The sequence below is a fragment of the Zootermopsis nevadensis genome, unplaced genomic scaffold (genome assembly GCF_977971745.1).
Source record: "Zootermopsis nevadensis isolate Lab colony 2312 unplaced genomic scaffold, Znev_1.0 Znev_ptg000021l, whole genome shotgun sequence".
NCBI lineage: Eukaryota > Metazoa > Arthropoda > Insecta > Blattodea > Termopsidae > Zootermopsis > Zootermopsis nevadensis.
This window is the reverse complement of record NW_028259153.1, coordinates 6,526,696-6,552,957: the sequence shown is the minus strand read 5'-3', so window position 1 is coordinate 6,552,957 and position 26,262 is coordinate 6,526,696. Positions and strand designations below refer to the sequence as shown.

Below are 26,262 nucleotides of genomic sequence, written 5' to 3'. Positions count from 1 at the left end.
CAATCCCAGTGCTCAAGACGCCCAAAACCGGCTGTGGTCGTCATCTTGTATAAACTTTGTTTTAATTTATTCTTACAAAACTACGCAGAAAGATTGAAGGAATTTGGATCGAGTATTTGAAATATGAAACTAAATCGCGCACAACACAACTTTTCCATTTAAAGTTTATTAGACAGAAATTATTGCGTTAATATGAAGAAAGAGTGGCCGCGCGGTCTGAGGCGTGGTCTTGTGCCGTTTGGTTTGGGTTCGAATCCCACTCAAGCCATGGATGTTTTTCTGTGTTGTGCTGTCCTGTGCACAGGTAGAGAGAGGCCTTGCGACGGGCCGATCCTTCGTCCAAGGAGTCCTACCAAAATGTCTATAGACCAAGCCAACGAAAAGTTGGGACACGCAGTGCTCAAGCACTTGAAAAACGGGTCGTTCCCAGTACCCAGTAATAGCTGAGCATCAAGATCAGATAGCTTATTTATTACCAGTTTAATGGAAATGTGTTCTAACCTGTAACTATCTACAAAAATATTATCAATGGCAGAGTTGGAGTTATTGTGAATTCTTGTGGGAAAATTAACTGTAGGTGTAAGATTAAACGTTGCTAAACGAGAATTTAGACTTTGCTTACGGCAGCTTTCAGAGAGATAGTCAATATTTATATCCCCACAGATTATTATTATTATTATTATTATTATTATTATATATTATTGACTGCAAATGGGTTTATACCCGGTGGCAGTGACCTACAATAAGATACAAAACAATAAGACACAACAAATTCCGTTTTCGGTTTGTAAAGGTAGTCCATAATGCTGTTTAACTTGTTAATAAATGTCACCTGTTGGTGCTCTGTATATTACTAAAAACATAATTTAGACAAATTTGTATCAAATTACACAGCACAGCATTCTACAATTACGTTATTATAATATTCTATTTCAAGCGCTCTGTCTTCCAGTGAACTAGGCTCAAAATATTTCTTTGTACGCCAAGTGTCCGGACGACTCTATCATGGAGATATTTTGTGACTTGCTCATAATAGAGACGAAAATCTTGGTGGCTTTGGTTGCTGTCCTCTGAGTTGTAGCGCCGTGCCGTCTGGACGAAGCTTACCAAGGTTTGAGAGGACCCTGAGGCCTTCATCGTCGCCTTGTTGATGAAGACAGCAAGGACATATGAAATGTTGATAAAATAAGACTGCCAGTAATTACAAAGGATTTTGTATCTACTCAGCTGTAAAGCTTGATATTATTATTAAGTGATAAGTAACATCATTGCTGAAAAGAAACTTTCTTTCAGAGACTGTTTACATCGTTGTAGAAGACCTCTATTTCATGTAGTTGCCATTGGAAGGTTTGCCTTTTTTATTTGAGTTGTTCGTACTTGCAATGCCAAGCATTCTGAATAAGAGTTTCAGAACTGACTATGGCTGTACATTAAAAAAAGTCTGTGTGCTGTTTCACAAAATTTTAGAATTTTAAACTTTACACTGTGGTGTGTAGTTTCTAAACTAGTTAACTGGTGTAAATTAATTGGAATTGTAGTAATCTGCGTTATGACAGTTTGTAGTCCTGTTTGTGGTTACCAAGGTTTTGCAGAAACCTATCACCTCCATCTTAAATCCTGACTACGTGGCTTAATAAATCTAGCCTACACGTCACTAGTGCGTCCGATTCTGGAATATGGGGCGGCGTGCTGGGATCCTTACAGGGAGTTACAACGGGTGCAAAAGAAAGCATGTCAATTCGCATATCATAGGAACTGAAAGATAGCACGTATGTAGTAAGTATGCTTCTTGAACATTTATGTAAGTCACTAGACAGTTCACAATAACAACAAATTCCATCATCTAATTCCCTTAAACATGCTCGGAGCAGCCTTAGAGTCTCTTATCTCTTTCTTCTTGGCAAAATCAGGAGCAAAACATTTCCACAGTCACTCTGTATCTGGTAGGATGATCGTTCACCTCTGCTTAGGCATGTGAACGTGAGGCCAGTAATCAAGCTAGTCGGCTTTGGCTCTCAGAGGGCTGTTTCGCCATGGATTATTATAGTAAAATAGAAACTGACTCTGGTTGCAGAAGGTGCTACTGGTATTCGCATTGTGTTAGTTTGGTGTTTGGACGACAAGATACAGTCTGACACCTAGATAAAAAATATTTTATGGAAATACTTTATAAATTTAAAATATCCACAAAGTGCAAATATGAAACTTAAAGAGTTTCAATCCAAATTAATTGGCACTTAAATATCATAATTCTTTTGTTAAATAGTAAACTCTTGAACTACTATATTAATGGCAGCAGAGATGCGATTTTTAAGAAGAATAGACTGAAAAACTAAAAGAGATTGGATAGAAAATGAAAAATGAAAGATAATCTAAGTCAAATGCCATGCAAGAGAAACTAACAAAAGAACAGAATTAGATGGTGTGGGCAATGATTTATTAAGAATGAATAATAGACAAATCCCAAAAAAGGCTTGGAACATGAAAATGAAAGGAAAATGTTCACAATGGAGGCTGTGATAAAGATGGGAATGTGTGCCAGGATGTACGCGATCTAGTGGCGAAATGTGGGTTATTTGTTTCATAGTGCTTCGTGCTAATTTAATTGTGCTGTAGTTTTCGATCCTAGCCGTCCTCTCGCGGCGTCGCTTTCATAAATTATTTGAAGATTTTTAGGTTATGAATATGTTTGTTAGCTGGTTTCTTATAGATGAAGTTGGTAGGAGCTTTTTGGCCTTCATATGTCTGTAGTTCCTGACGTTAATAAGAGGGAAGATGTCACTAATGGCAGTCACGGAATTTCTCTTCAGCAACCCCGTTGCTGCTTATGAGTTTACAATCTGTGGAGTGGTATTTCAGGCAGCATTTCGTTCGATGGTTGCAGTGGAGTGTGCGCGGACGGACATGTACTTCAGTGCTGAGGTCGGTAGATGGCAGGAGAGCTTTTTCTTATCTAAGTTTGACTGCAGTTCCTGACACTAATAAGAGGGAAGATGTCACTAATGGCAGTCACGGAAGTACAATTCAGCAACCCCGTTGCTACTTATGAGGTTACAATCTGTGGAGTGGTATTTCAAGCAGCATTTCGTTCGGCAGTGCAGTGGAGTGTGCGCGGACGGACATGTACTTCTGCGCTGATGTCGGTAGATGGCAGGAGAGCTTTAAGAATAACTTCACTTGATTTAGTTCCTGATATTAATAAGAGGGAAGATGTTACTAATGGCAGTCACGGAATTACTCTTCAAACCCCGTTGCTGCTTATGTGATTACAATCTGAGGAGCAGTATCTAGTGGCAAATATGCCAGAAGCATTCACGAGCAGAAGAGGTATGTGCATGTTACACTTAGTTACAACCTCATTGTCTCTCGTTTCCTAAATTGTGAGCCTCTCGTACAGGCAATGCTTCGTTCTTTCATAACAGGAGTACGTCTGTTCAAGTAGATTTATGTGGAGTGTTGTTTTGTAGGAGATGATGATGCAGTACTTGTGTTGTTGCTGATTTCACGGTTGTTGTGAAAGGCAGAAATCTTGTTATCACAAGTGAGGGACAAGTTCTGCCCATTGAAAAGATTGGTCGTATTGCAGTTGTCAGGGGCCATGCTGTTGAACAGTTTACTTTCAAGTCAAAACTTTGTCATTATGCGTTTTTGTATTTGTTTTTGCCCATTACTGGGTACAGGTGTGATAACAAGAAAGACGCAAGATTACTTCGCTCGTAAAAACACAGATACACAGAAAATAAAATATTAATTTTGTAGTTTTAAATCTAAATGCAGTTTGATCCTATTTATTGTTTATTCTGGCCTACTTCTTCAAGGTTGTTGGTTTGTTTGTTGAGGTTCGTCATCCTCGAATTATAATCTGTTTTGATGATTTAGATACTTGTGTTGCTGTAGATCTCTTTTCTTCCCATGTTCACTCATGTTTTACAAAATTAAACAAAACTTTTGTCACCTACTCTGATGTGACCCTTCTTACATCTTCCTGTTTTACATTCGAACCACTTCCAGCAACAGAATGCTACTTTGTCATACAGCAAGTACGCACTAAAGAATAGATTGTCTGCTCACACAATTGATAGTGAGACTATGCAGTCTGAAAAGATTCAGTGCTTTGTATTGCTGATGATGTAAACATTTTGTCATACATTCTAAATGAGGGAAAAAACCTTATTTTATACATAAGCATTTGTACTAGCTCTTATTTGGTTGCTACTAGGAATACTGCTTTCTGTGGACCGTAACTGCTTATAGATAAAGACAAGATGTTTACACAGAATTTAACAACTTCACAGCTTAACATATTTATCCAAATACCATGCAATGCTGAATAAAACTTGCACTCTGAATTTTATGGCACTTACAAGAGCAAATTAGTATTTGAATTAAACTAATATTGACTGATAAATTATATTAATGTATCCAATATATTGTGCAATGGTTAATGAAATGACAACCAACATGAAAAATATTAAACTAAATAAAAGATGGATTTACTCTATTCATCATGACAATTAATTATTTCCTTGCGTGATTTAAAGTTTTCATGGCGGTGGTGATGTTGGCAGCTCCTGTGAATGATGTTGCCAGGCTTACCGCTTTATCTTGTATATTCTCCTTTGTGTTATCCAAATCATATTCTCTTATGATGAGCATCCAGTCATGTAAAAATGCTATATAAGAGATGTGCAAGGTATTTGTAAGGATTCTGTTTCATCAATTAAGCAGTTCATTATGACATAGATGTAGTGTTCATTTCAGTGTTTTTATATAAATTACATAAACACGCATTTATCAATACAATTCAACAGTGATGATGATAATGATATAATTCAGTCCTTTGAAGTATGTCCTCTAGGTTACATGTGTATTCTAGGCCACATTGCATCAGTTCCTGTATGGACTGAATTCGTGTTCACCAGACACACTCCTGAAAGTTGGGGCAGCATATCCTGAAATGGCAGTACAGGAGAAAGCTGTTGACACGTTTGTTGAGCTCCTGAGGAAGGACCAGGTACTTATTTTATGGTATTCAACTACTGACAGGATTGAAAAATATAAGATTGCTGATTAAAGAATTTTATCTGTTGGGGTAGTTGGAGGATTGTTTTTTATTTTTGAGGTTAGTGTTTACAAATGGAAGAAAACCCAGAACCCTGTGAGTAATAAAGCTAACTTCTAGACCATGGTAAAAGTACCCATGAAGATATTGAAAATCAATTAGGTAACAAATTCTTTTAAATCAGTTGTTCAGTAGTTACAGGTTACACTGAAGTCTGATGACACAAATGACAAAACTAAAGCAACTTATGATTGCTATTTTTGTGCTAAACTAATAATAATGTATACCATTGTGTAACTTGGAATATTTTAATGTTAATTTATTCATTATTTTGTTCACAGCTTGATGAAAATGTCACAGCTGAGGCTTTGGAACTCTGTGTTGCCTATTTCAACACTGTTTATCCAGTACTGAGACTAAAATGAACCAAACCTGTCTCCTGGGAGATAGTGGAAGGGCCTTGTCATCAGCGTGCGACAGGTGCTGCTGTGATCAAGACCTTAATACAGGTATTGTTCCCTCCTGTAAATGAATACGGCGAAACTCATTGTTACGCAGTGCTGTTAACTCACCAGAAAAGTTGTAGATCATGGGAAATGGATAAGTTGCTATACTTTCCAGACTATGAGATGCACCAGAATAGATGACAAGTCCAAGATTTAGAGCGAAACTTTCACGAAAATAACTACTGTACCTCTGGACTATTTGGTTCATACAAATGTTAGGCAGCATTTTCCAGAAAAGATTAATACTGCAACAGATTTCAACATCTTTCACTTGTTTTAAACTATTAATTTGAAGTAATCAAGAATTAGTGCTACTTTTTCCAATGTAAATTATTATGTGAGGCTATAATACTATTTATATATTCATGTACATGAGATGCAGGATATTTCATTAAGGACTGACACACATTTGTGTCATAGTGTGTAAGAAACGCTTCCAAATGAGTGTGTAAGACATTGCATACTTCCCCCCCTTTCCATCCAGCAAAAGTATTTCTTACCATCTTATCTGATATTACGCAGTCTCTCAAGTTAAAACAATATGAGAGTCAGTATTGTGAAAAGAGTTGAGAAACTATGCCATTTGCCACAGGAAATTTTCAGCTGAAACTATGAATCTGCCTTATGCTTTTTGACACGTGTTGAAGGTGTTAACATTACATTTCTTGTGAAGGTGCAGTCTGTCTTGGATTTGTGTTGCTGGTCAGGAATCCGAAGACATGGGTTCTCTAAGCCAGTACCCGGTTACTTCTGTGGATGTGATACAGCAGCAGCGGAAGCAGATTCGGCTTCGCATTCCACAGGAAGGGTCAGTAACTCGACTTGGCTTCTCACATGATGTTACGGCTATGCCACAGCAATGCTGTCTCCATGCAGCAAAAGTGATGGAAACTCTGCAGGACATAGTAAAGGCTTCCCTTCAGCAAATTGCACTCGGTGGAGGTAAGAGGCGGTGTATGGTTATTGGTCTTTAAATTATGTGACTTAGGCAAGTAGAACAAATTTATATTACTGGACTACCTTTTACATGTTCTTTACAAGAAATGCATCAGTTGAATGGGGGAATTGTTTGTTGTATTTGGAGACCCACATGGTCCCACACCTTAAATTTCGGCAATATGACTTTGACTTCTTGTATGAATCGTATACTGGGTAATTCAGCATGACAACCAACAGGACGGACATTGTGGTGTTAAGATAGATAGAGAGCACTGACACAAGATTGACCTACGAAATCACGCACTGTCACACACTATGCGTAATTAAACATGAGGTAATCACCGGCGAAAGTGTAAGTCATTCAAACCATCCACTAATCGGAGGACAATATTCGGATTTCACACTGCCAGTTGTACTACTTTTATGAGTTAAAAGAAGGCGAATTTCAAACAGTATTCTTCAAGACGAGCAGCAGGAAAGCCTACACTAACATGCATGCTGTGCACTGTGGTCATCGTATGTGAGTATTGTCTGTAATTCTGTTCACTGAAACGTCACTAAAAGTTATTGAAGTCAATCAAAGCTAGTAAAATACTGCTGGAAATTGTTACAGAGTATCAGTTTAGGTACTGGTTCTAGTTGAGTAAGTCATAGGTTAAGTACAGGTTAGTCATATATTATATTATGGTTATAGGGTTTATATGTGTATATTGGGATAATCAGTAATTATTGTGTAACTACTTGTGTAGAATCATTTGAATTATTCGTGTAAAATATATAATCAAAATTATTAGAAGCATAGTTTAATTAATTAACTGCCACCACTCGTCTTACCCACCTCCAATATTACCACCACCCAGGTTTGTATACAATAGTGTTGAGCCCACTGTCTGGGCACAATTTCTACTCAATCCTGATTTGTCTGCTAGAAGCTTTATTAGACGCAGTAACTAAATATGCAATTTACTGAAAATGGTTCATTTTCTTGCGTGTTCCAATAATTATAAACGTGATTGAACATCTCAGTTGAAGGTTTTCACAAACTATGATACTCAGAAAGTTGTTTATGCATTTAGATATTTTGTGTATTTGATATGTAAAACAGTCCCTCTTTTAATTGAAAACTTCTGAATTGTAGTGTGTGTGGTATTTGAAAGGTACAATAAATTGGACATAATTCTATGACATCCTGAATTAAACTACGTAGGTTTATGTATGCGTTGTTAATGTGACTGTAAACTTTCTCGCAGGCAGAGCCATTGGAACTAGAAGCAACACGAGAAAGGATTGAAGAACTGCTGAATCCAGAGTGTCAACATATGAAACAACTTTAACTGCAGAATATCAGACTGCGAGATAATTTAGTGAGGTAAGAAATCGCAAATCGGACAAGTAGATGGGCGATGCTGTAAATTCAATCAACATCCATCAGGCTTTGCTATTTGCACTGTTTATGTCTCTCTGACAAGTGCACTCACTAAGTTGCCATGTGGTATTAGACTTATGACAGTTGAATGATAATGGTAACAAAAATTGTTTGGTAAAGTTGCCCCTGTGCCAAAGTACCATGCCTTAAAGCTGCATTTATTGTTAACATTGAAACTGGATGGAGATGAGTGGGTAGCATCATGCTTAGTTTGCTTTACTCACAGGGTATGAACCCTGTTAAACCTTAAATAAGAGGTTTTCTTAGTCTCATGTCCAGTCTTTGGATATAGTGGTAGCAAGGAGAAAACTTTTCCAGGCGGAATATTTGTGCTTGATTTCTTTCGCACTTTTGTTTTGCCACAGAAACCTGGTCGAACAAATTGAGCAGTAAAAACATTACAATTAATTAACACGCATTAGTGTGATTACTGAAAGCACTCATGGTCAGTCACATCAAAACTCAGCAGTGAACCAAAAAAGTTGCTTCAAGCATGTGACGTACATCAACAACGAACAGAAATTCAAACATGGCCGGGAGAAGAATCATTTATTACTTTTTAGTTTAACGCACTCTCCATTTTAAACCGCGTCCAGATACGTGCATGAAGCCAGCCATGAACGTGTAATAAAAGGGCTCAACCCCGCTCTGTTCTTGTACACAAAAGAAATTCTGCCCGCCTCTTCAAGCCTTTGCTTTGATCTGTTCACCCAAGATGTGATCCATGGGTGGGGACGGACTCTCATTCTCCACTCTACGTATTTAACGACGTCTTCTTTATTTATTCTTATCAGTCTTGTATTTTTGCGTTGCATTTCTACTTCCAGGGCGCCTAAGCCATCGCTGTGCACATTGCAACGTTGAAGGCGGCCCTGGTTCTAGCTAAGAGTTAAGTAGCGAGTACATTTTTCCAACACTGACTGCTTTGCGTTGCTTATATTTAAATGAAACTAGGAGAAATTGAAAAAAACAATTTATGCAATGTCTTTGTTAAAAAACAAAACGTAAACTGGAATCTGAATGTACACTTTTTCATGAGAAATGTACAGAGTATGTTTGTTAGCACGTGTAAACTACATGTGACAGAGACCCTTGAATTAAGAATCAATACAAATCAAAGTTCCTTTCAAGAATTAACGACGTGAACCTGAGTTTGTCGGATTCCTGGAATGATCTGCCAGCACTTTCATGTTAATCAGTGGAAATGCATCGGTGCGAGAAATGGCTATTTCACACCCCTGAAACAGAAAGGAATTGGGACTTAGCAGAGAGAGTCGCGTTTTTCAGGAAGTCGAACTAAAAACCTCCTGTTCACGTCGCTTATAAGAGCCATGCAGTTGATATGTTCGGACACAGTTTCAATGCTTAAAAAGACACATCATCAAAATACAAATGAAAGCCCTGCATTTGCATCTTCGCATGCAACACGATTTGCAGCTCAAGTTAAGACTCGGACAGGAAAACCCTGGTCCAGATTCCAAGATATCGTTCGAAGGAAACATTAATCATCTTCTGCATTTTTGCGTTTTGAAGTGGGTGCTGACACAGACTGCTGGGTGTTAATGCTTCATAGTGTGGTGACCAACATCTTGGAATCAGAGAGTTTGTCATGTGTGTAAGGTTTTAAGTTGCAGGTACTCTTGGCTTTGGCCGCAGCTTGTCACCAAAGATGTGATTCCTCTTCCTGGAAAGAATATGGTTTTGCCTTTTATCAGCTTCATCCCATGTCACAATCTCAGCTAATGCCACAGGAAGAACTTCAAAACGTCAGTCATTCTGCATTTGTTCCGCAGCAGATAGGGGGGCTCTGCAGTTTCACTCATTTAGCAAGTGCGGTGGGTCGACTTGAGGTGTTTACACAGATGTTGGGGATAACTTGTAGGCATGTAATTACTAGCGCCCACCGACAATCTATTCGGTGATGAAGACTTAGTCACTCGGTGTGTTATAGATGCTCGTGCAGTACAATCCGGTGACTGATGGGCTATGTGGTAAATGTGCACCAGGATGTAGGCGATCTAGTGGCGAAATGTGGGTTATTTGTTTCATAGTGCTTCCTGTAAATTTTATTTTCTGTAGTTTCCGAACCTAGCTGTCCTTTCGCGGCGTTGCTTTCATAAATTATTCGAAGACTTTTAGGTTATGTATATGTTTGGTAGTTGGTTTCTTATAGGTGAAGTTGGTAGGAGCTTTTTGGCCTTCATATGTCTGTAGTCTGGCAGTCACGGAAGTACTCTTCAGCACCCTCGTTGCTACTTATGAGGTTACAATCTGTGGAGTGGTATTTCAGGTAGCATTTCGTTCGGTGGTGCAGTGGAGTGTTAGCGGACGGACATCTACTTGAGTGCTGATGTCGGTAGATGACAGGAAAGTTCGTCAGGGTGCGCACATAACGATCATTGAATATCCCTCGTGCTCCTGCGGTGGCGGGATGTGTTCGCTGTTTTTCAGACGTTGCCGTCCCTGCGTATGAGAAAATGGCGCAGCTGCTGTGGTCCTCTTGTGTTTTTCCGTCGGCGTGATTGTAGGATGCATTCTCAGTCCAGTGCAGATTTATTATTTATTATGAAATAAATAATTAATAGTTTGTGAAAGGAATGTAAGTGTAGGTCATGCATTGTGTAGTCACCTCTCACCAGCCCATAGCTAATCCCTTTATTGACTGAGCTGTCTGACCAAACAACAGTATTTATTGTTAATTAATTATATTATCAAACCCACACTAATCTTAGCATCACAACACAAGACAGTTCTTCGTGAAAATAATCTTACAATGTCACACTGTTATTGTGTAACACGCTTTTACTCTCTGATCTTGTTTCATTCTAGCTCTAATTAATGTTTTATAACATTGAAACAATTGTGACACTTTCTGGATAATACATCAGTTCTGACCTGCACCAAGTGATGCACCACTTGATGTTTTTATGCTCATAATATTCAGTTTCAGAGACAAATTGGTATCCCAGCATTTACTAATTATTCCTTTGCATGTATGTTGTTACAGAATGCGGGACCTGTCTGCTCACGAGAAGCACGAGTTTCAAAAACTGCAGAAGGATCTGGATCTAAGGAAGTCTGAGATTGCCGAGCTTGCTCGCACTAAAGAGAAACTGAGCTCAAGAGTAGAAGAAATGGATAACCAAATTTCTGATTTGCAGGAGCAGGTATGCAGTTCAGGTGCACTCTTACTAAGGTGCTGCTAGTGTGTCTTGTTTGCTGTTTAAGTCACATATTTCCTCATTGTGTAATATCCTAAATTATGGATACTTCATTTTCAAGCACTGTAATTTGTGTTATTTCCTTAAATTAAGGGATTATATTTGATAAGCGTAGGAGAGATATTTAGAGAACACGTCTAACTTAGGTTGATGCAGCTCTGGGGGGCAGAGGAAATGGTTCAACAATTGGCAGACTCCAAACTTACCCTTGAAGAACGTGTGAAGGATTTGGAAGAAGCCGTAGCAGATTTAGAGGCCTTGCAAGACATGAATCAACAGCTCCAAGAAGGTAGCCGAGAACTGAAAGTGGATCTTGCTAATTTTGTCCATGACAAATGAGAAGAAATTTATGGGCGAGTTACTGCAGTGTTTCTTAGTCTTTTCTACATGGTTTTACACTGAAATATAGTTCAGTATTTCTCAGCACATGTATTGTTGTAAAATTATGTGTATGTTTATGCAGAAATCATATTCAGTTTTGTTTCGCACTTGAAAAAATTTGTAGATTGACATTTTAAGACCAAGTAATAAATGATAAAAGTTACAGAAAATAAAATATTCTGAAAATATTGATGCTACTGCCTGTGTTTAAGAGAATCACACAATTATATATTCCAGACACAGCGAGAAAAGGAAGCAGCTTTAGAAACACTGGCAGACCGAGAAATTACCATTGCCAAGTTCCATGAACTGGTCCAGCAGAGTCAGGAGCTGCAGCAACAGTTGGAGAGGGAATCCACAAAACCTGTTTGTGCTCTTCCAGAGATCCTAGATTTTAAGGCATGTGTTTTCGTATTCTGTAGAAAGGAAATGTGAACTGTTTCTTGTAGGCGTTTAGTATGTCACAGTTTGTGGGCTTCACCTAATATTCTTAGGGAGAATGAAAAAGTATGAGCTAATTGGAATGGTTCAGGACAGAGTGCAGCAGTGTCTTATATGTGAGAGAGAGTTTATGTGCCATGGTAGATTTAAACAGATGTTAGTAATGCAATATATACCATGCTGAGTTTTATGTCAACACATGTTATTTGCTGGAGGATTAACTATCTGGTAACAGAATTTGAAGGTTGAACACCTGTGATGCCAAAACCTGTCATTGGACATGATCCTGATCCACTTCAGTTCATTCATTTCATTGAGATTATTTTAATATTATCCTGAGGAAGAAGGTTGGATAAATTTCACTGAATTTTCCTCAGTGTCTCTGGGTGAATGCCAATACAGTACCTGAAAAAAGGATATCATTTGCTATTATATTCCAATTTTATTCAGTACACTAAATAATCTTTGCAGTTAAACCACTGTCATTAAATAAAGTAAAAGTCAGACAGTTCCATCCTCTTACCTTTTCCTGGGTCTTCCAGGAGGATTCTCCACCAAAATTCAGTGTATATTAATTTATGATAATTATAATTTTATTACCATAACAGTATTAGCTGAGGTGTGATGTACCAGTAATAATAGTTTTGTTCCTTTAGAAAATGTTTACAGAAAGTAAAGCCCGTAAAAAGGCAATTGATTTGGAGCTTCGATGCCTTGATGTTCAGCAGTCAAATCAACACGTGCAGTATCTAGCGGCAAATATGCCTGAAGCATTCACGAGCAGGGGAGGTATGTGCGTGTTGCACTTAGTTACATCCTCATTACATCCTAAATTGTGAGCCTCTCGTACAGGCAATGCTTCGTTCTTTCATAACAGGAGTACGTCTGTTCAAGTAGATTTATGTGGAGTGTTGTTTTGTAGGAGACCATGATGCAGTACTTGTGTTCTTGCTGATTTCACGGTTGTTGTGAAAGGCAGAAATCTTGTTATCACAAGTGAGGGACAAGTTCTGCCCATTGAAAAGATTGGTCGTATTGCAGTTGTCAGGGGCCATGCTGTTGAACAGTTTACTTTCAAGTCAAAACTTTGTCATTATGCGTTTTTGTATTTGTTTTTGCCCATTACTGGGTACAGGTGTGATAACAAGAAAGACGCAAGATTACTTCCCTCGTAAAAACACAGATACACAGAAAGTAAAATATTAATTTTGTAGTTTTAAATCTAAATGCAGTTTGTTCCTATTTATTGTTTATTCTGGCCTACTTCTTCAAGGTTGTTGGTTTGTTTGTTGAGGTTCGTCATCCTCGAATTATAATCTGTTTTGATGATTTAGATACATGTGTTGCTGTAGATCTCTTTTCTTCCCATGTTCCCATATGTTTTACAAAATTAAACAAAACTTTTGTCACTTACTCTGACGTGATCCTTCTTACATCTTCCTGTATTACATTCGAACCACTTCCAGCAACAGAATGCTACTTTGTCATACAGCAAGTACGCACTAAAGAATAGATTGTCTGCTTACACAATTGATAGTGAGACTATGCAGTCTGAAAAGATTCAGTGCTTTGTATTGCTGATGATGTAAACATTTTGTCATACATTCTAAATGAGGGAAAAAACCGTATTTTATACATAAGCATTTGTACTAGCTCTTATTTGGTTGCTACTAGGAATACTGCTTTCTGTGGACTGTAACTGCTTATAGATAAAGACAAGATGTTTACACAGAATTTGTATGGAAACATTTTGTCCTAACCCATTTAGACTCTGAAGAAGTATCATTAATTATTTCTGTGGAAAGTGAAAACTGGTATCACATTTTTCCCAAAGTGTTTTATTTCTGTATATTATATGTTTAGAAAAGTGGTTCTCAAACAAAAGTTTTGTCTAGGCCATATTCACTTTTACATAACCTTTACTTATAATTATGCCAAAATCTAAGTAGACTGATAATTTTTTTAACGTCTTGTTTCCTTTGTTTCTTCTGTGAACCATTCCACAAGTTCTAAAAGTAACATAATAAAAAGTAGAAGTGCAGGTAGAATAAGAATATTCTACTGGTTTATCCCCTCAGAATATTCTCCTATTAAATCCATACAGTTCTACCATTGGTGCTAACCAAACAGTAAAGAGTTTTTGAAGATCATTTTGAGTGCTGCTGTTTAATGTCTTGAATTTAGTGTATATGGTATCCTTTTAAACAGTTCTTGAGTTTGAGAAATAAAAAAATTGTTAGGAGGCAAGAAGATTAGAGGTTTGATTATTGTTATCTATGTTGTATGTTGGGAAACCTGAAGGGAAGAGACCGCTGGGGAGACCTAGATGTAGATGGGAGGATAATCTATGAGAGGTAGGAGTTGAAGGAAACTGGATTTTGTTGGCCCAGGACAGGGTCCGGTGGAGGGCTTTGGTTAATTCGGTGATGAACCTTCAGGTTCGGTAAGCCATCTAGTTAGTTAGTTAGTTATGTTGTATATTATTCATATCAAGTTGAAATTTCAAATAGGTTTCAAATTTTAGAGACAAATGAAGATAATGAAAGTGTGGACATCAACAGGGAGTGGGAAAATGTCAGAAACTGCATCAAAATTTCAGCAAAAGAGAAACTAGGATACTACAGGAGAAAGCAAAATAAACCGTGGTTTGATGAAGAATGTTCAAAATTAATACATCGAAGGAAGCAAACAAACAAATGCGGATAATCTATGTAACGTGAGACGTGAGGCTAGTAGAACCTTTAGGAATACGAAAAGGGAATACCTGAAGGGCAAAATTGCTGAACTTGAGACAAATAATAAGGAAAAAAACATCAGAGACCTGTACAGAGGCATTAATAACTTAAGAAAGGATATCAACCCCAGACCAATTTGGTAAAGGATGATCATGGCAGTTTGCTTGCAGATCCAATAAAAATTGTGAATAGGTGGAAAAATTTCTTTAGCGAGCTCTTAAATGTTCATGAGACTGGTGATATTAGACAGATTAAAATGCATACAGCTGAACTGTTGGTGCCAGAACCTAGCTTAGATGAAGTGGAACTAGCCATTGGGAAGTTGAAAAGTTATAAATCTCCAGGAATTGATCAGATTCCGGCCGAATTAATTAAAGCAGGTGGCAAAGGGTTGCATATGAGGATCCATAAGCTTATTCAGTTAATTTGGGATAAGGAAGAGATGCCACAACAATGGAAGGAATCCATAATTATTCCTATTCATAAGAAGGGGGACAAGACTGAGTGTGGTAATTACCGAGGAATATCGCTGCTATCAACCTCATACAAAATTCTATCCAACATTCTTTTGGCAAGATTAACCCCATATGCGAATGAAATTATTGGGGATCATCAGTGTGGGTTCAGACGAAACAGATCAACGATTGATCAGATCTTTTGCATTCGTCAGATACTAGAGAAAAAATGGGAGTTCGGTGGGACCGTACATCAGTTATTTATAGATTTCAAAAAAGCCTATAACTCTGTGAAGAGAGAAGTGTTATATAATATTCTTATTGAATTTGGTATACCAAAGAAGCTAGTGAGTCTAATAAAAATGTGCTTAAATGAAACCTGTAGCAAAATTCGAGTAGGTAAATATGTATCTGAGACATTCCTCATCAAGAACGGTCTAAAACAAGGAGATGCTTTGTCTCCCTTGCTCTTTAACTTTGCCCTAGAATACGCCATCAGGAAGGTCCAAGGTAGGCAGGAGGGTTTGCAATTGAATGGGACACATCAGCTATTGGCATATGCTGATGATGTTAATTTATTGGGGGACGATATAAATACAATAAAGAGGAACGCAGAAGTTTTACTAGAGGCAAGTGGGGCTGGAAGTAAATTCAGAAAAAACTAAGTACGTGTTAGTATCTCGTCATCAGAAGACAGGCGGGCAAAATTATCTTAGGGTGGCTAATAAATCCTTTGAAAGGGTTACAAAGATCAAATATTTGGGAACAACAATAACAAATCAAAATGATACTTGTGAGGAAGTTAGGAGGAGACTAAATTCCGGAAATGCTTGCTACTTCTCAGTCCAAAATATTTTGTCTTCCCGTCTGATTTCTAAGAACCTGAAAATTAAAGTATACAGAACAATAATCTTGCCTGTTGTTTTGTATGGGTGCGAAACATGGTCTCTCACTCAGAGGGAGGAACACAGATTGCAGGTGTTTGAGAATCGGGTGTTGAGGAGGATATTTGGGCCTAAGAGGGAAGACGATGGGGCGTGGAGAAAACTGCACAATGACGAGCTTAAAAATCTGTACTGCTCCCCGAGTATTGTCAGGGTGATTAAGTCGAGAAGAGTGAGATGGGCGGGACATGTAGCGCGCATGGATGGGACAAGAGGTGTGCACCGGGTACTGGTTGGGAAACCTGAAGGGAAGAGACCGCTGGGGAGACCTAGACGTAGATGGGAGGATAATCTCAGGCGGGATCTATGGGAGATAGGAGTTGAAGGAAACTGGATTTTGTTGGCCCAGGACAGGGTCCGGTGGAGGGCTTTGGTTAATTCGGTGATGAACCTTCGGGTTCGGTAAGCCATCTAGTTAGTTAGTTAGTTAGTTAGTTCGAATACTGTAATTTGTTAAATCGCAGCAGAACATATCTTGGCCTGAAGGGGTGTTCGGCACAAAGGCTGCAGCAGTACATGTGGGTGTGAATATGACAACGTGGCTACAAAATATGATGATCACGCTTTTTCAGGTATGCAGTTGCTGTGCTGAATTTGAATGCAGTGTTTAATGTCTATTTTTTTATGTTCTTCACAGAAAGTGAACAAAATACTTTCATTATGGTGAAGCTACGTTTGTCCAGGATTATGTTTTGTTTCTGAAATAACTTGGATTTTAGTGAAATTCAGTACTGGGGTTTTGTATTGAATGTTTTTGGGGGTGTTAGTTGCGGTTGATATCAATCTAATGTAAAACATAACATAATTTGTAAGTACCTATAGTTTTTTGAAACTGTTTAATGTATGGAATTTGGGGCATGATATAACATTCAGAAATTAATCTGAACTACAATCTTTATGAAGTGTTTCTGGTGAATTTTTCCTTTAATGCACTTTTCTTTGTAACAGTGAATTTGTCTGCAGTATGTGGTATAGACCTCGGAGGTGTGTATACTGTTAAAGCATTTATAAAATGTGTGTCTGCTTCATTGGAGAAACATAAACATTTCCTCAGCTGTTGAAGACAGAGAAATTAAAGATTGTTACTGCAAGTTGATTCCTGCTATGATGTTCCTAACGAGTTATGGGACACTTCGGCAGACGGCAATTATTGGTCTGGAAGGCTGTTTTTCCTTGCAGAAACCAGAAATTGTTATGGGAGCATTCTCAGAACTTTTGGATACTACATCATACACTGATCATGAGAACATACAAATTTTGCGCATTTTGTACTTGGTAAATTCTTAAATATTTAGTTCAAGGTAAGATACGCAATGTCACAGCTTGCAGCATTGTTAGTGTTCTGCTGTGTACCGGCCCCCATGACACACTGACATTCAAAAGACATTGCGTATAATTTAACATAGCAAATATCTGTCACTTTGAACTCAAGTTTCAAACAAAGCAGCAAATTTTGGCATAAATATTTGGAATGTGTAAATGAGACCTTGTATCTTGGACTAGACTGGATATTTATGTTTTCTATTGGGATCAAATATATGGTTCCAAAATTTATTTTGTTATTTATGATAACATATGGGCCATTTTATTTTAAACAAAATTCCAATATTGTGGAGGCAATCTCGCAGTCTGTCATCAGGGATATTTGTGAAGTCGCTGTCAATTATATTGTCACTGCCTCCCACATTCCCTGCTTACGGTTACATTATGGCTGAACATTCAGGCAAATATTTGCTCATACCTTATATTAACAACGGTTGGTGCTGGAATGGGTTCCTTTTTCAAGAGTATAGTGTGTTCTGCGTCCTTTATGCAATGAGGGACAGTGTTGTTTTGGTAGCGTGATATAGTGTTGTGGCCAAATGTATCTCTTCGCTATGGGCTGTCTTACTGGCTGTGACATACTGTTACATGAAACACTTTGAGTAACCGGTTCTAATACAACTACAGCTGAAAACCAGCTCGATGGTTTTCATTTCTCATAATTGTTTAGGTGATGAATGCTTGTTGGAAAAAGAAAGAAGTTTGAGGATTCTGCTACTGAAACAGTTTTATTTTTGTGCATGGCATGTGAAGCTACTGCTTGATGGACTTGCTGTTATTTGTTTGAGCCAAGAGTTCCACCACCGTTCTGTACTCACTGAACATACGTAGTGGCAGTGAGAGTTTTTAACCAAAAAGTCGATCACTTAGTATGAAAATCTTCAATGTATGGCTGAGAATTCAGGAAATGACTACAAATTGAACTTCATTGTGGAAATTTTGCCATATGATGGAGACAAGTGAGTGATTGTAAAATTGAAGTTTTACTGTTTAATGTGTTTAAACTAGTTCAATACTCACATATTTTACATTAATTAAAATTACCATTAGACTTGAAAGATAAACATCTGTCAAGATGTTGCACCAAGGCAGAAATTGTATAGAAGTTACAAAAGCAACCTTAAGCATAATTAAGAAAAATAATTAGAAATGGAAAGTAGTTGCTACTGCAGTCTTGCGTTCTGTTGTTAGAAATGTGTCGTGCTCTTCCTCATGCTTCCTTGAATTGTAATTTTCCTCTCCAGAACAGGTCTTCCCAGGTGAATAACCAAAATGCTAAAGTCTGTCGTTTTGATGCTTAGATTCAAATTTTTTGTTTTATTTAGCAGTATAAGGTGCAAGGTCTCTAGTATCATAAAATTTGTTGCTTTATTAACAGTTTGATCTTGAATCCTGACAATTCAAGAATTAGTAACTGGTTTTGATAGTAACAAATTAGTACTTTCTACAACTGGAACTGAATCTGCTGAAACATGGAAAGGTGGGATGGAAGCTCTCTGAAGGAGCGATACCAACACACATGAAGGATGGAGATAATGTTAAGGTTACATTGTAACATTTGGTCTGTGGTGTTCTTACACAGTTTACTGCCTCATGCTGATCCAATTCCAGAACTGAATTTGGGGAGCAAAAGGTAAAACTTTGCATGTTCTTAACATGGGCATTAGGTGGAGGTGAGTGGTTGGGTTTAGGCTGTAGTGCATTTGCCCTTGGAGAAAGAGGCGGGGGAAGCTGCCACAGGCTGGATTTTGGTTGAGTTTTGGGAAGGGTCACTGATGGTTGCCACATTATAAGATACAGAAGGATCTGCTCAGTATAGCAGTAGGTCTAAATAATGCAAACTTTTCAGAAGAACATATCTTTCATGTTATGGTAATATAGTAACTGTAGTAGCTGATGGACATCGTGCACATTTTCCTTAAAAATTGTGGGTGGACAAGAAATACAGATGTGTTGTTCCGCAATAACAAAATATGATTTGTATTATTAATCATCTGCAAAATACCTTGCAGCTCTCTTTGTCGTCATGTGGTCATGATGCTTCAGGTAAAGAAGTGAGGAACAAACTGGTTTTAAATTTATTTAGTGCAAGTACAGTTTGTTTTAGTGTAAAGTGGTCTGTGATGTGTTCATACCTGAGTGTCTGAAATTGTGAGTGCCTTGAGGAAGGCTGTTGCCTGTCTAACAAAGGAACAGTGGCCGCAAGCTGGTTCAAGTCATAAATTGTGTGAAAGCTTAATGTTTGAAGTTGTAAGAAAGCGGTTCAGTGAAGGAAGCAGTGAATTGATGAAAATCAAGATTAAGAAAAGTCTCAGAAGTCATGATTGAAATTCAAGAAAAGAAGTGAAACATTTGAGATAGGAAGATGGCTGCCTTTTGTGTTGTAGCGTCTGAAGGAAGGGGGGAGAGGTGTGGATAGAAAGTATGAAGAGGAACTTGAAAGCTGCGCTGACAAATTCTTTCCGGTGTAGAGTCAAATGAATGAAGAACAGTTTGTGTAGAGTTGAGAAACCTACTAAGTAATATAAAGTATTTGGGAAGTAATTGGATAAGGATAGATCGATTGGTGGATGTTTGTGAGAAACTGATGGGACTTTGAGAAATCATGTATGGTGTGATTAATGTGCAATGTGAAGTGTGTGATGGAAACCATATATACGCCTAACGTGAAAGGTAACATCGTCTGTTCATGTTGCAAAATTGATTGGAATAAAATTTTAGATGATCTGATTGATAAGAGTTAGAAGTATTAGGAAGGAAACAGTGTGATTAGAAGAAATGGGGGAAAGATGGAATTTTGAGGTGCGAGAAAGTTTTCTTCGTATTTTCCTGTAGGTGTGCTAATGTTGGACACGGCTTACGAAAGATTGTCCATGTGAAATTCCTATAGGCTGATGAAGCGGATTAAGAGATTCAGATGTGTTCCCTGTCGGAGTAGATTTACTGAACAAGATCTCTGCAGTATATTCTGAACAGTGAGGACACAATGGGAGCTGAAGATACTGAAGCAGGAGCACTCCGATTGAAAAGTGCCATGACAAAGAAGAAAGGGGAACAAGAAACGGAATGGACTTCAAGAGGTATATATATGTGAGGAAATTGATGCGTAGAAGGAATCTTTGGTCAGACAAGGGTTATGTAGAGTGGTGGACTCCTGTAATGATGCAGATTCTTGACAGAGGAAAAGTAACTTAAGAACTGTGGTGGTTGTAGTTTCTGGGTGGATATACAGCAGAAGTTTTGAATTTCATAATTTGTCACAGGAAATTGATTCAGAGTTTATGTAAGGAGCAGCAAGAATATCAAACCAAATGGAGGCAGTACATGGAAAGGATTTGTGCAGTGTGAGGTGTTCAGGTGAATCGTTAGATAGGTTTTGATTTTGGATCTGGGGCAATAATTAACTCAGCCTGGAGTTCTTCCTCCTGCAAACCTCATCATGATCAAAATTCTACAGTAACAACTTAAAGTTCTTCTTGAGTGAACTTCTAAGAGTTCTTGCTCACTTGTTTGTGGAGAGCATCTCACCCCAACAGCTACAGATGTGTAAAAAGTATTGAATTCCATTTAGGAAAACTGCCTTCACGTTGTCTTGCTGGTTTTAGAAAACTGAAGTTTCAGTTTCTTTATTTAATTTATTTTGTGCTCCCGCCAAATATTAATTTAGAATTGTCCTAACAGGCAGAAACTTCACAGACAAGTTTCAGTTTCATCGTATGGTGCAAGAATAAATTTTATTCTGGTTTTGAAGGTGATTTACATGAGCCAGGACAGTTCAGCTAGTTCAGTGACTAGGGTACTGATGCAGACTGCAATTTAGCCAGTGGGGCAGGATGTCTCTCTTCCCTGTAACATTAAAACTGGGTCCCACCAAACTATTCAGTGGATACTGGGGTTTATTCCTCTAGTATAAAACTGCAGGGCTTGAAGGTACTCAACTCCATCTTGTGCCAAGGTTAAGAACATGTGAAGACACTTTCAGACACAACAACTTCACCTGTATTACTGTTAACAGAAATGGGGGTTATTGAAAGATGTTTTGTCTGTTCATTGAATATGGTTGGCTAATGATGTGTGTAGCTCAAATGTAACTTGTGGAAGATAAAACCCCTATATCCACCTGTGCAAAGGTGGTCCTATTTTGAGTTCTGGGTTCTGTGAATGTCGTGATGGCTGCCTTCTGGAATGTTGCACTGTGTCCCGGCAGTTGTGAGCTTGGATTGACAAGGTTCTGACTGACAGTTCATAAGTTTTAAGAAAAGTGACTTGAAAGTTTTATAACTTATGCAGTTATTGCCTCGTCCCTTTCAAAGTTTTCATCATAATTAGTGGAAGTATGCAATAGCATTAACTCTTATTTTTAATTTGGTAATAAGTATGTAACATACACTAAGCTATAAGATATAGGTTAGAGTGCAATGACATTTAATGTTTCAGATTTTCATAGTACTCAGAAAATTGGGTCTCTTCTGTTCATACCAAATTATTTGAAGGAAAACAAATTGGCTAAAAATTTACTTTCAGTATATTCGTATCTGTACTGTATAATAATTAACTAGGGCATTTTATGTGAGGCATGTATATAAATGATCTCAACCTGCGCTATGTAACCTAAACATATTTCTTGTGATTGTAGGCATTCCATGTAACTGGTCCCATTTGAATTTATTTTAAACTTGCATTATTTTTAATTATACCACTGTGTAACATCTATTTCAGTACTAACCTTAGGTACCTTTTAATTAATTCTCTTTTGACTTCTGTTTTGAATAACATGTAACAGTTGGCCTGAGGTTGGTACAATTGTACCAAAACATTTGCCAGCATCAAAATAAAGGGACAAATTTTAGAACATTAACCCTTTGAAGATGAAAATTGTCTAAATAGAATTTCAGAATTCAAAACTGTGGAGAAAAAACAAGTCTTCACTAGCACAAAGATTAGCTTGTTAACGCAGTTTAAGAAAGTTTAAAGTAAGAATTGTATGAAACTCAAATATAAAATGAGTTACTGACTGTTGAAGCACACGGATCATGCAGTTACCATTGGACTTCATTAGTTTTATGTGAATTGAAGATGCTAGTTACTATACATCAAGGAACACGAATGCTAATAAAAAGAAAATAAGAATGTTCCAAATAGCTACAAAAGTTATAGAAGGCAGCCTGTGTTTGCACCCCCTTATTCAATGTAAATATTTTGTAAGCATCATTTGTTTCTTGATAAAATGAATTCTACAGATGCCAAAATTACTAGAATCAGAATAGTATTTTTGATACAAAAAGTATTGAAGTTCTTGGTTAGCTAGTTGCAGGAGTTCATACTCTTCTTTGCATATAAATCCCATCTGGCATTTGCTCTGATAATATTGCTTGTTCATGGCTTGTGCCGTCTTCAAAATCCAAATTTCACGCCGTGCTAATATTTGCTTTTATTTTAATGAGGTGGTTTGTTTGGTTCAACTCGTTCCATATCATCTCGATTGTGATAAATATTTCTCGAATGCAACCTGGTGGCATTAATGGGAACTAAGATCGGCCGTTTGATGTATCTAGTTCCATCTCGTAGTAACCATTGGAACTACTTGGAGTTGCTGATTGGCATATATTTGGGTTTATATGCGCTTAACAGAGTTTAACTTTCATATTTCACCCTGTGGTTTAAGGCGTTTTTGTAGGTTGGGTATGTTTGTGACACAAGGTGGCCCTACTTTGAAACGTGTATGGACGTTTGGAAAAATGAGAAAAGTTTTATGCTCCTGTCGTCGCTCAAATTTGATTTAAATATATCCTTACGAAATAGAGTTATACTTGTCGCCACAACGTAAGAGTATGTATGGTAATTCTTGAAATCTTTAAAGATTACTATTGTTTTATTTTGCAGACGCTGTAAATAAGCAGTAGATTATTTCGGAATTGCTTGCATTGCAGAGTGACGTGTCAAGCATCTTTCATAACTACAAAACATTGTATCAGATTTGTGTTGATACAGTACCAACACCAACAAAATGTCTTGAAGTAAGTTTTGGAATGCTTTAAACGGTTAAGTGGAATGCTTAAACTAGTAATGAATTTTCAGTATTCAGTACTTTTTGTGATGTACAAAGTAATACTTCACCCGATAAGTGTGATTTGAATTCTCACAGTGGTGAAAATGATGATCATTTGAGTTGGAGATCGATACAGAAGAATGCAAAAGGAAACTGACCAGCTTACTTGCTTCTCTGAGAAGAGAGAAAACAAAATGAAGAAACCTACCAGAATGGGAAAACGTTAGTCCTACGTAATTATAGTATATTTTATCAAGTTTTAGTTCAAATTCTTTCCTTTAACTAACCGACTTAGAGTGCCAAAACTTCCCTTCCTTTTGGCTTTGCTGTAATCGGGTAATTAGTAAAATAAAAGAAAAGAATAGGTAATAATATTTCTGTATTAGAGGTGTTCATATTTTCCTTAACAACATTAACATAGGGTAGCTTACATTTTCTGTACCTACGTACAATTCGTTAATCTATTTTTAAAGAGTATTCCCACTGTTCTAGGTGCTGATGAAGTTACACTAGTACGTGGTTTGCATTTGAAACGCTGCAATTTATGTTGGATCGGAATGAACCACGGACCACACAAGACACGGTAAGTTCATCTTTAAGCATACAATTCTTGCCAGATCAGTGACCCCTCCTGAGTACAGTATTCAACAATTTCATCACGAATTTGTTGTACCATCCTATTGCCTCTTCGTGGTCTATTTACCAAAGGTAAAAGACCCGTGTTATCTTCAGTATCGTGTCTCCAGGTTCCCGGTCTCACATGTCCTTGTACGTCTTCATCAAAAGTCCCCAGAGGTGTATAAAGATTAGAAGATTCTTCATGTAACAGACAGACAGACAATGTTTTTTTTTTAGTTTTATGTTATTTATTGTATTTTATTTTATTGTTTATTTTTCAGCTACAAAGTGGGACCACGGATATACAGAGTCTGGTGGAACCTCAACTCTCTGCCACAGGTGATGTTACGGAAAGTATTGACAATCAACGGAGGGGCAGAAAAGTGCACAATTTCTACCACTTCACTGTCTCCAACTTGTCAGAAGCAACCTGTTGGTAATAAATGTAATACTTGCATATTTATATTATGAAACAGGCAACAAGAAGTTTCACACAAGATTAAAAATTTGTTTATGAACTATCTGCATACTAAATGTCATTAATTGAAAGTTCTTTGTCACTGGAATCAAATACTGTATTTACCATATTAATAGAAGCAATAATTTAATGAATTATTATCTGGGAATTACATAATAAAGTTGAAATAATGTCTGTAAAGTATAAATGTATCAAAGTATATCATTGGAAGAGAAGTTTTCTTCAAAATCTACCAGAAAAAGGGGGCTGTCTAGAAGTCAAGTAAATATTGTATTTGTTTTGGTACTACTATTCTTGATTATGGCTGAAACTTTGACGTAATTCCTTACCTTGTCAATAGCTAGACTTCTAACAGACGAACGAGAATTACACACAGTTTGGTGCCTTTGTCACTGTCCCTTTGATCTGCCCTCTGCAGGACATGTCTCCAGAGAATCCCACTGTCAGCACAACAGTAAATGCCTTGCTACACCATAAGTTTAGGTACTCCACTTTCTTGCCCTTTTGATACCGTTGTTATCATCTCATACATTATCATGTTGCGGAACAGAAGGTTTGCAGTCTCTGACCTCGCTCTTTCCACATTTTTCACAAGTGTTCCTTATTCTCATATTAGTTCTGTGCCTTCCCAGCTTCTTGTGTATTCACATCATCACACGCTTTTTAAAATCAGTTAAAGCCAAATGTATATTTACCGAATTCCCAACTCTTCTGTAATATCTACTTCACCGCCAAAATTGAATCAATCATTGACCTGTTCTTTTGAGAGCCATATTGTTTTTATGGTTCATTGTATTGTAACAATTGGTTTTGGGCGGTTTATGATCATAAGTATTTCTGCTGTATTGATATTTGATAACTGCCATCTTTCCACTGTAAATGATAACTGTATCTCATCACGAGATATTTTGAGTCAGAAGAGAAAGTGATACTCGCTCCCTTGCAGTACTCGTGTATGGTGCAGTGTAATACTTCATTCTGTATTAGACAAGGATGGTTTCAGCGATGAAGATGGATGTCTTCTGTCATCAGGACGATGATGATGGAGGCACCAAGGACCTCTGAAATGTTGGCAGACTTCTACATGGTGCAGCAACCCAGAAGACTGCCATCTTCAGACTCACTGCCGTGAAAACCTCAAACCCTAAATAGTTTCAGTGGTCTTGTTGCAGTTTTCATGGTCCCTTTTGATACACCTGTTTTATTCTGCAACACCCATTTGAGCTTTGCAAGGTTAATGGTAATGCCATTCTTTTCTTCAGTTAATACCTGATAATGACATTTTGTTGTTCTAATGTCAGTTCTTGATTAAGAACTGTTTCTGTGGGGAACTTGAACACCGAGGACTGTTTTTATGATTTTTCTGTGACAAATTGTTTTTATTCTTTGAGCTTATCTGTATCCAGTAGTGAGTCACGCAAGAATATTGCAAAGGAGTATAATAAAACTCTCTCTTTTTATGACTGCTTATTTGGAGTTACTGTCAGCGGCCAATGCAGTATCACATGCAGAAGAAAGGTCATGGTACATCACAGCTGCAAAATATTTCCTGTTTTTGGGTTCTTCTGCATCTTTTGCTCAGCATTATACTGTGATGTTCAAAATCTTGATCTTATTAAACATAGTGAATGCTTTATTTATTTATTTAGTAAAATTGTCGCAGATGTGTCCTAAGGAAACTTTC

The 26,262-nt window shown here is 37.5% G+C and overlaps 2 protein-coding genes across 14 annotated transcripts; both read left to right on the top strand.

Moving 5' to 3' along the window:
* Window positions 1-3,121: 3,121 nt before the first annotated feature.
* On the top strand, window positions 3,122-17,201 carry LOC147873140 (uncharacterized). Of its 10 annotated transcripts, none has more exons than XR_015536054.1 (8): window positions 3,122-3,327; window positions 4,877-5,014; window positions 5,404-5,571; window positions 6,276-6,376; window positions 7,758-7,876; window positions 8,761-10,532; window positions 10,941-11,100; window positions 11,301-11,790. XR_015536054.1 is itself a non-coding variant. In XM_087352316.1 (8 exons), the coding sequence occupies exons 7-8, from the start codon at window positions 10,942-10,944 to the stop codon at window positions 11,968-11,970; spliced, it is 357 nt and encodes a 118-aa protein (XP_087208442.1). In that variant the 5' UTR covers window positions 3,180-3,327; window positions 4,877-5,014; window positions 5,404-5,571; window positions 6,242-6,510; window positions 7,758-7,876; window positions 8,761-10,532; window position 10,941; the 3' UTR covers window positions 11,971-17,201. The 10 variants fall into 10 exon arrangements, 2 of the variants coding, with proteins under 2 accessions (XP_087208442.1, XP_087208441.1); XR_015536056.1 differs by having other exon boundaries at window positions 3,130-3,327; window positions 6,242-6,510; XR_015536059.1 differs by lacking the exon at window positions 8,761-10,532 and having other exon boundaries at window positions 3,180-3,327; window positions 6,242-6,510; window positions 11,301-11,507; window positions 11,773-17,201.
* A 1,966-nt stretch (window positions 17,202-19,167) lies between these two features.
* Window positions 19,168-24,863, top strand: LOC147873139 (uncharacterized). Of its 4 annotated transcripts, none has more exons than XM_087353164.1 (5): window positions 19,168-20,513; window positions 23,364-23,450; window positions 23,579-23,704; window positions 23,975-24,065; window positions 24,382-24,863. In XM_087353164.1, the coding sequence occupies exons 3-5, from the start codon at window positions 23,623-23,625 to the stop codon at window positions 24,569-24,571; spliced, it is 363 nt and encodes a 120-aa protein (XP_087209290.1). In that variant the 5' UTR covers window positions 19,168-20,513; window positions 23,364-23,450; window positions 23,579-23,622; the 3' UTR covers window positions 24,572-24,863. The 4 variants fall into 4 exon arrangements, with proteins under 4 accessions (XP_087209290.1, XP_087209289.1, XP_087209288.1 ...); XM_087353163.1 differs by having other exon boundaries at window positions 23,317-23,450; XM_087353162.1 differs by lacking the exon at window positions 19,168-20,513 and adding an exon at window positions 22,638-23,115 and having other exon boundaries at window positions 23,317-23,450.
* Window positions 24,864-26,262: the final 1,399 nt, after the last annotated feature.

Bases quoted from the DNA above. Each gene is read 5' to 3' on its own strand.
- LOC147873140 (XM_087352315.1), top strand. From the start codon at position 10,942: ATGCGGGACCTGTCTGCTCACGAGAAGCACGAGTTTCAAAAACTGCAG. The intron at 11,101-11,772 runs GTATGCAGTTCA...TATATATTCCAG, and splicing joins TTTCTGATTTGCAGGAGCAG to ACACAGCGAGAAAAGGAAGC.
- LOC147873139 (XM_087353164.1), top strand. From the start codon at position 23,623: ATGCAAAAGGAAACTGACCAGCTTACTTGCTTCTCTGAGAAGAGAGAA. The intron at 23,705-23,974 runs GTTAGTCCTACG...CCACTGTTCTAG, and splicing joins ACCTACCAGAATGGGAAAAC to GTGCTGATGAAGTTACACTA. The intron at 24,066-24,381 runs GTAAGTTCATCT...TTTATTTTTCAG, and splicing joins CACGGACCACACAAGACACG to CTACAAAGTGGGACCACGGA.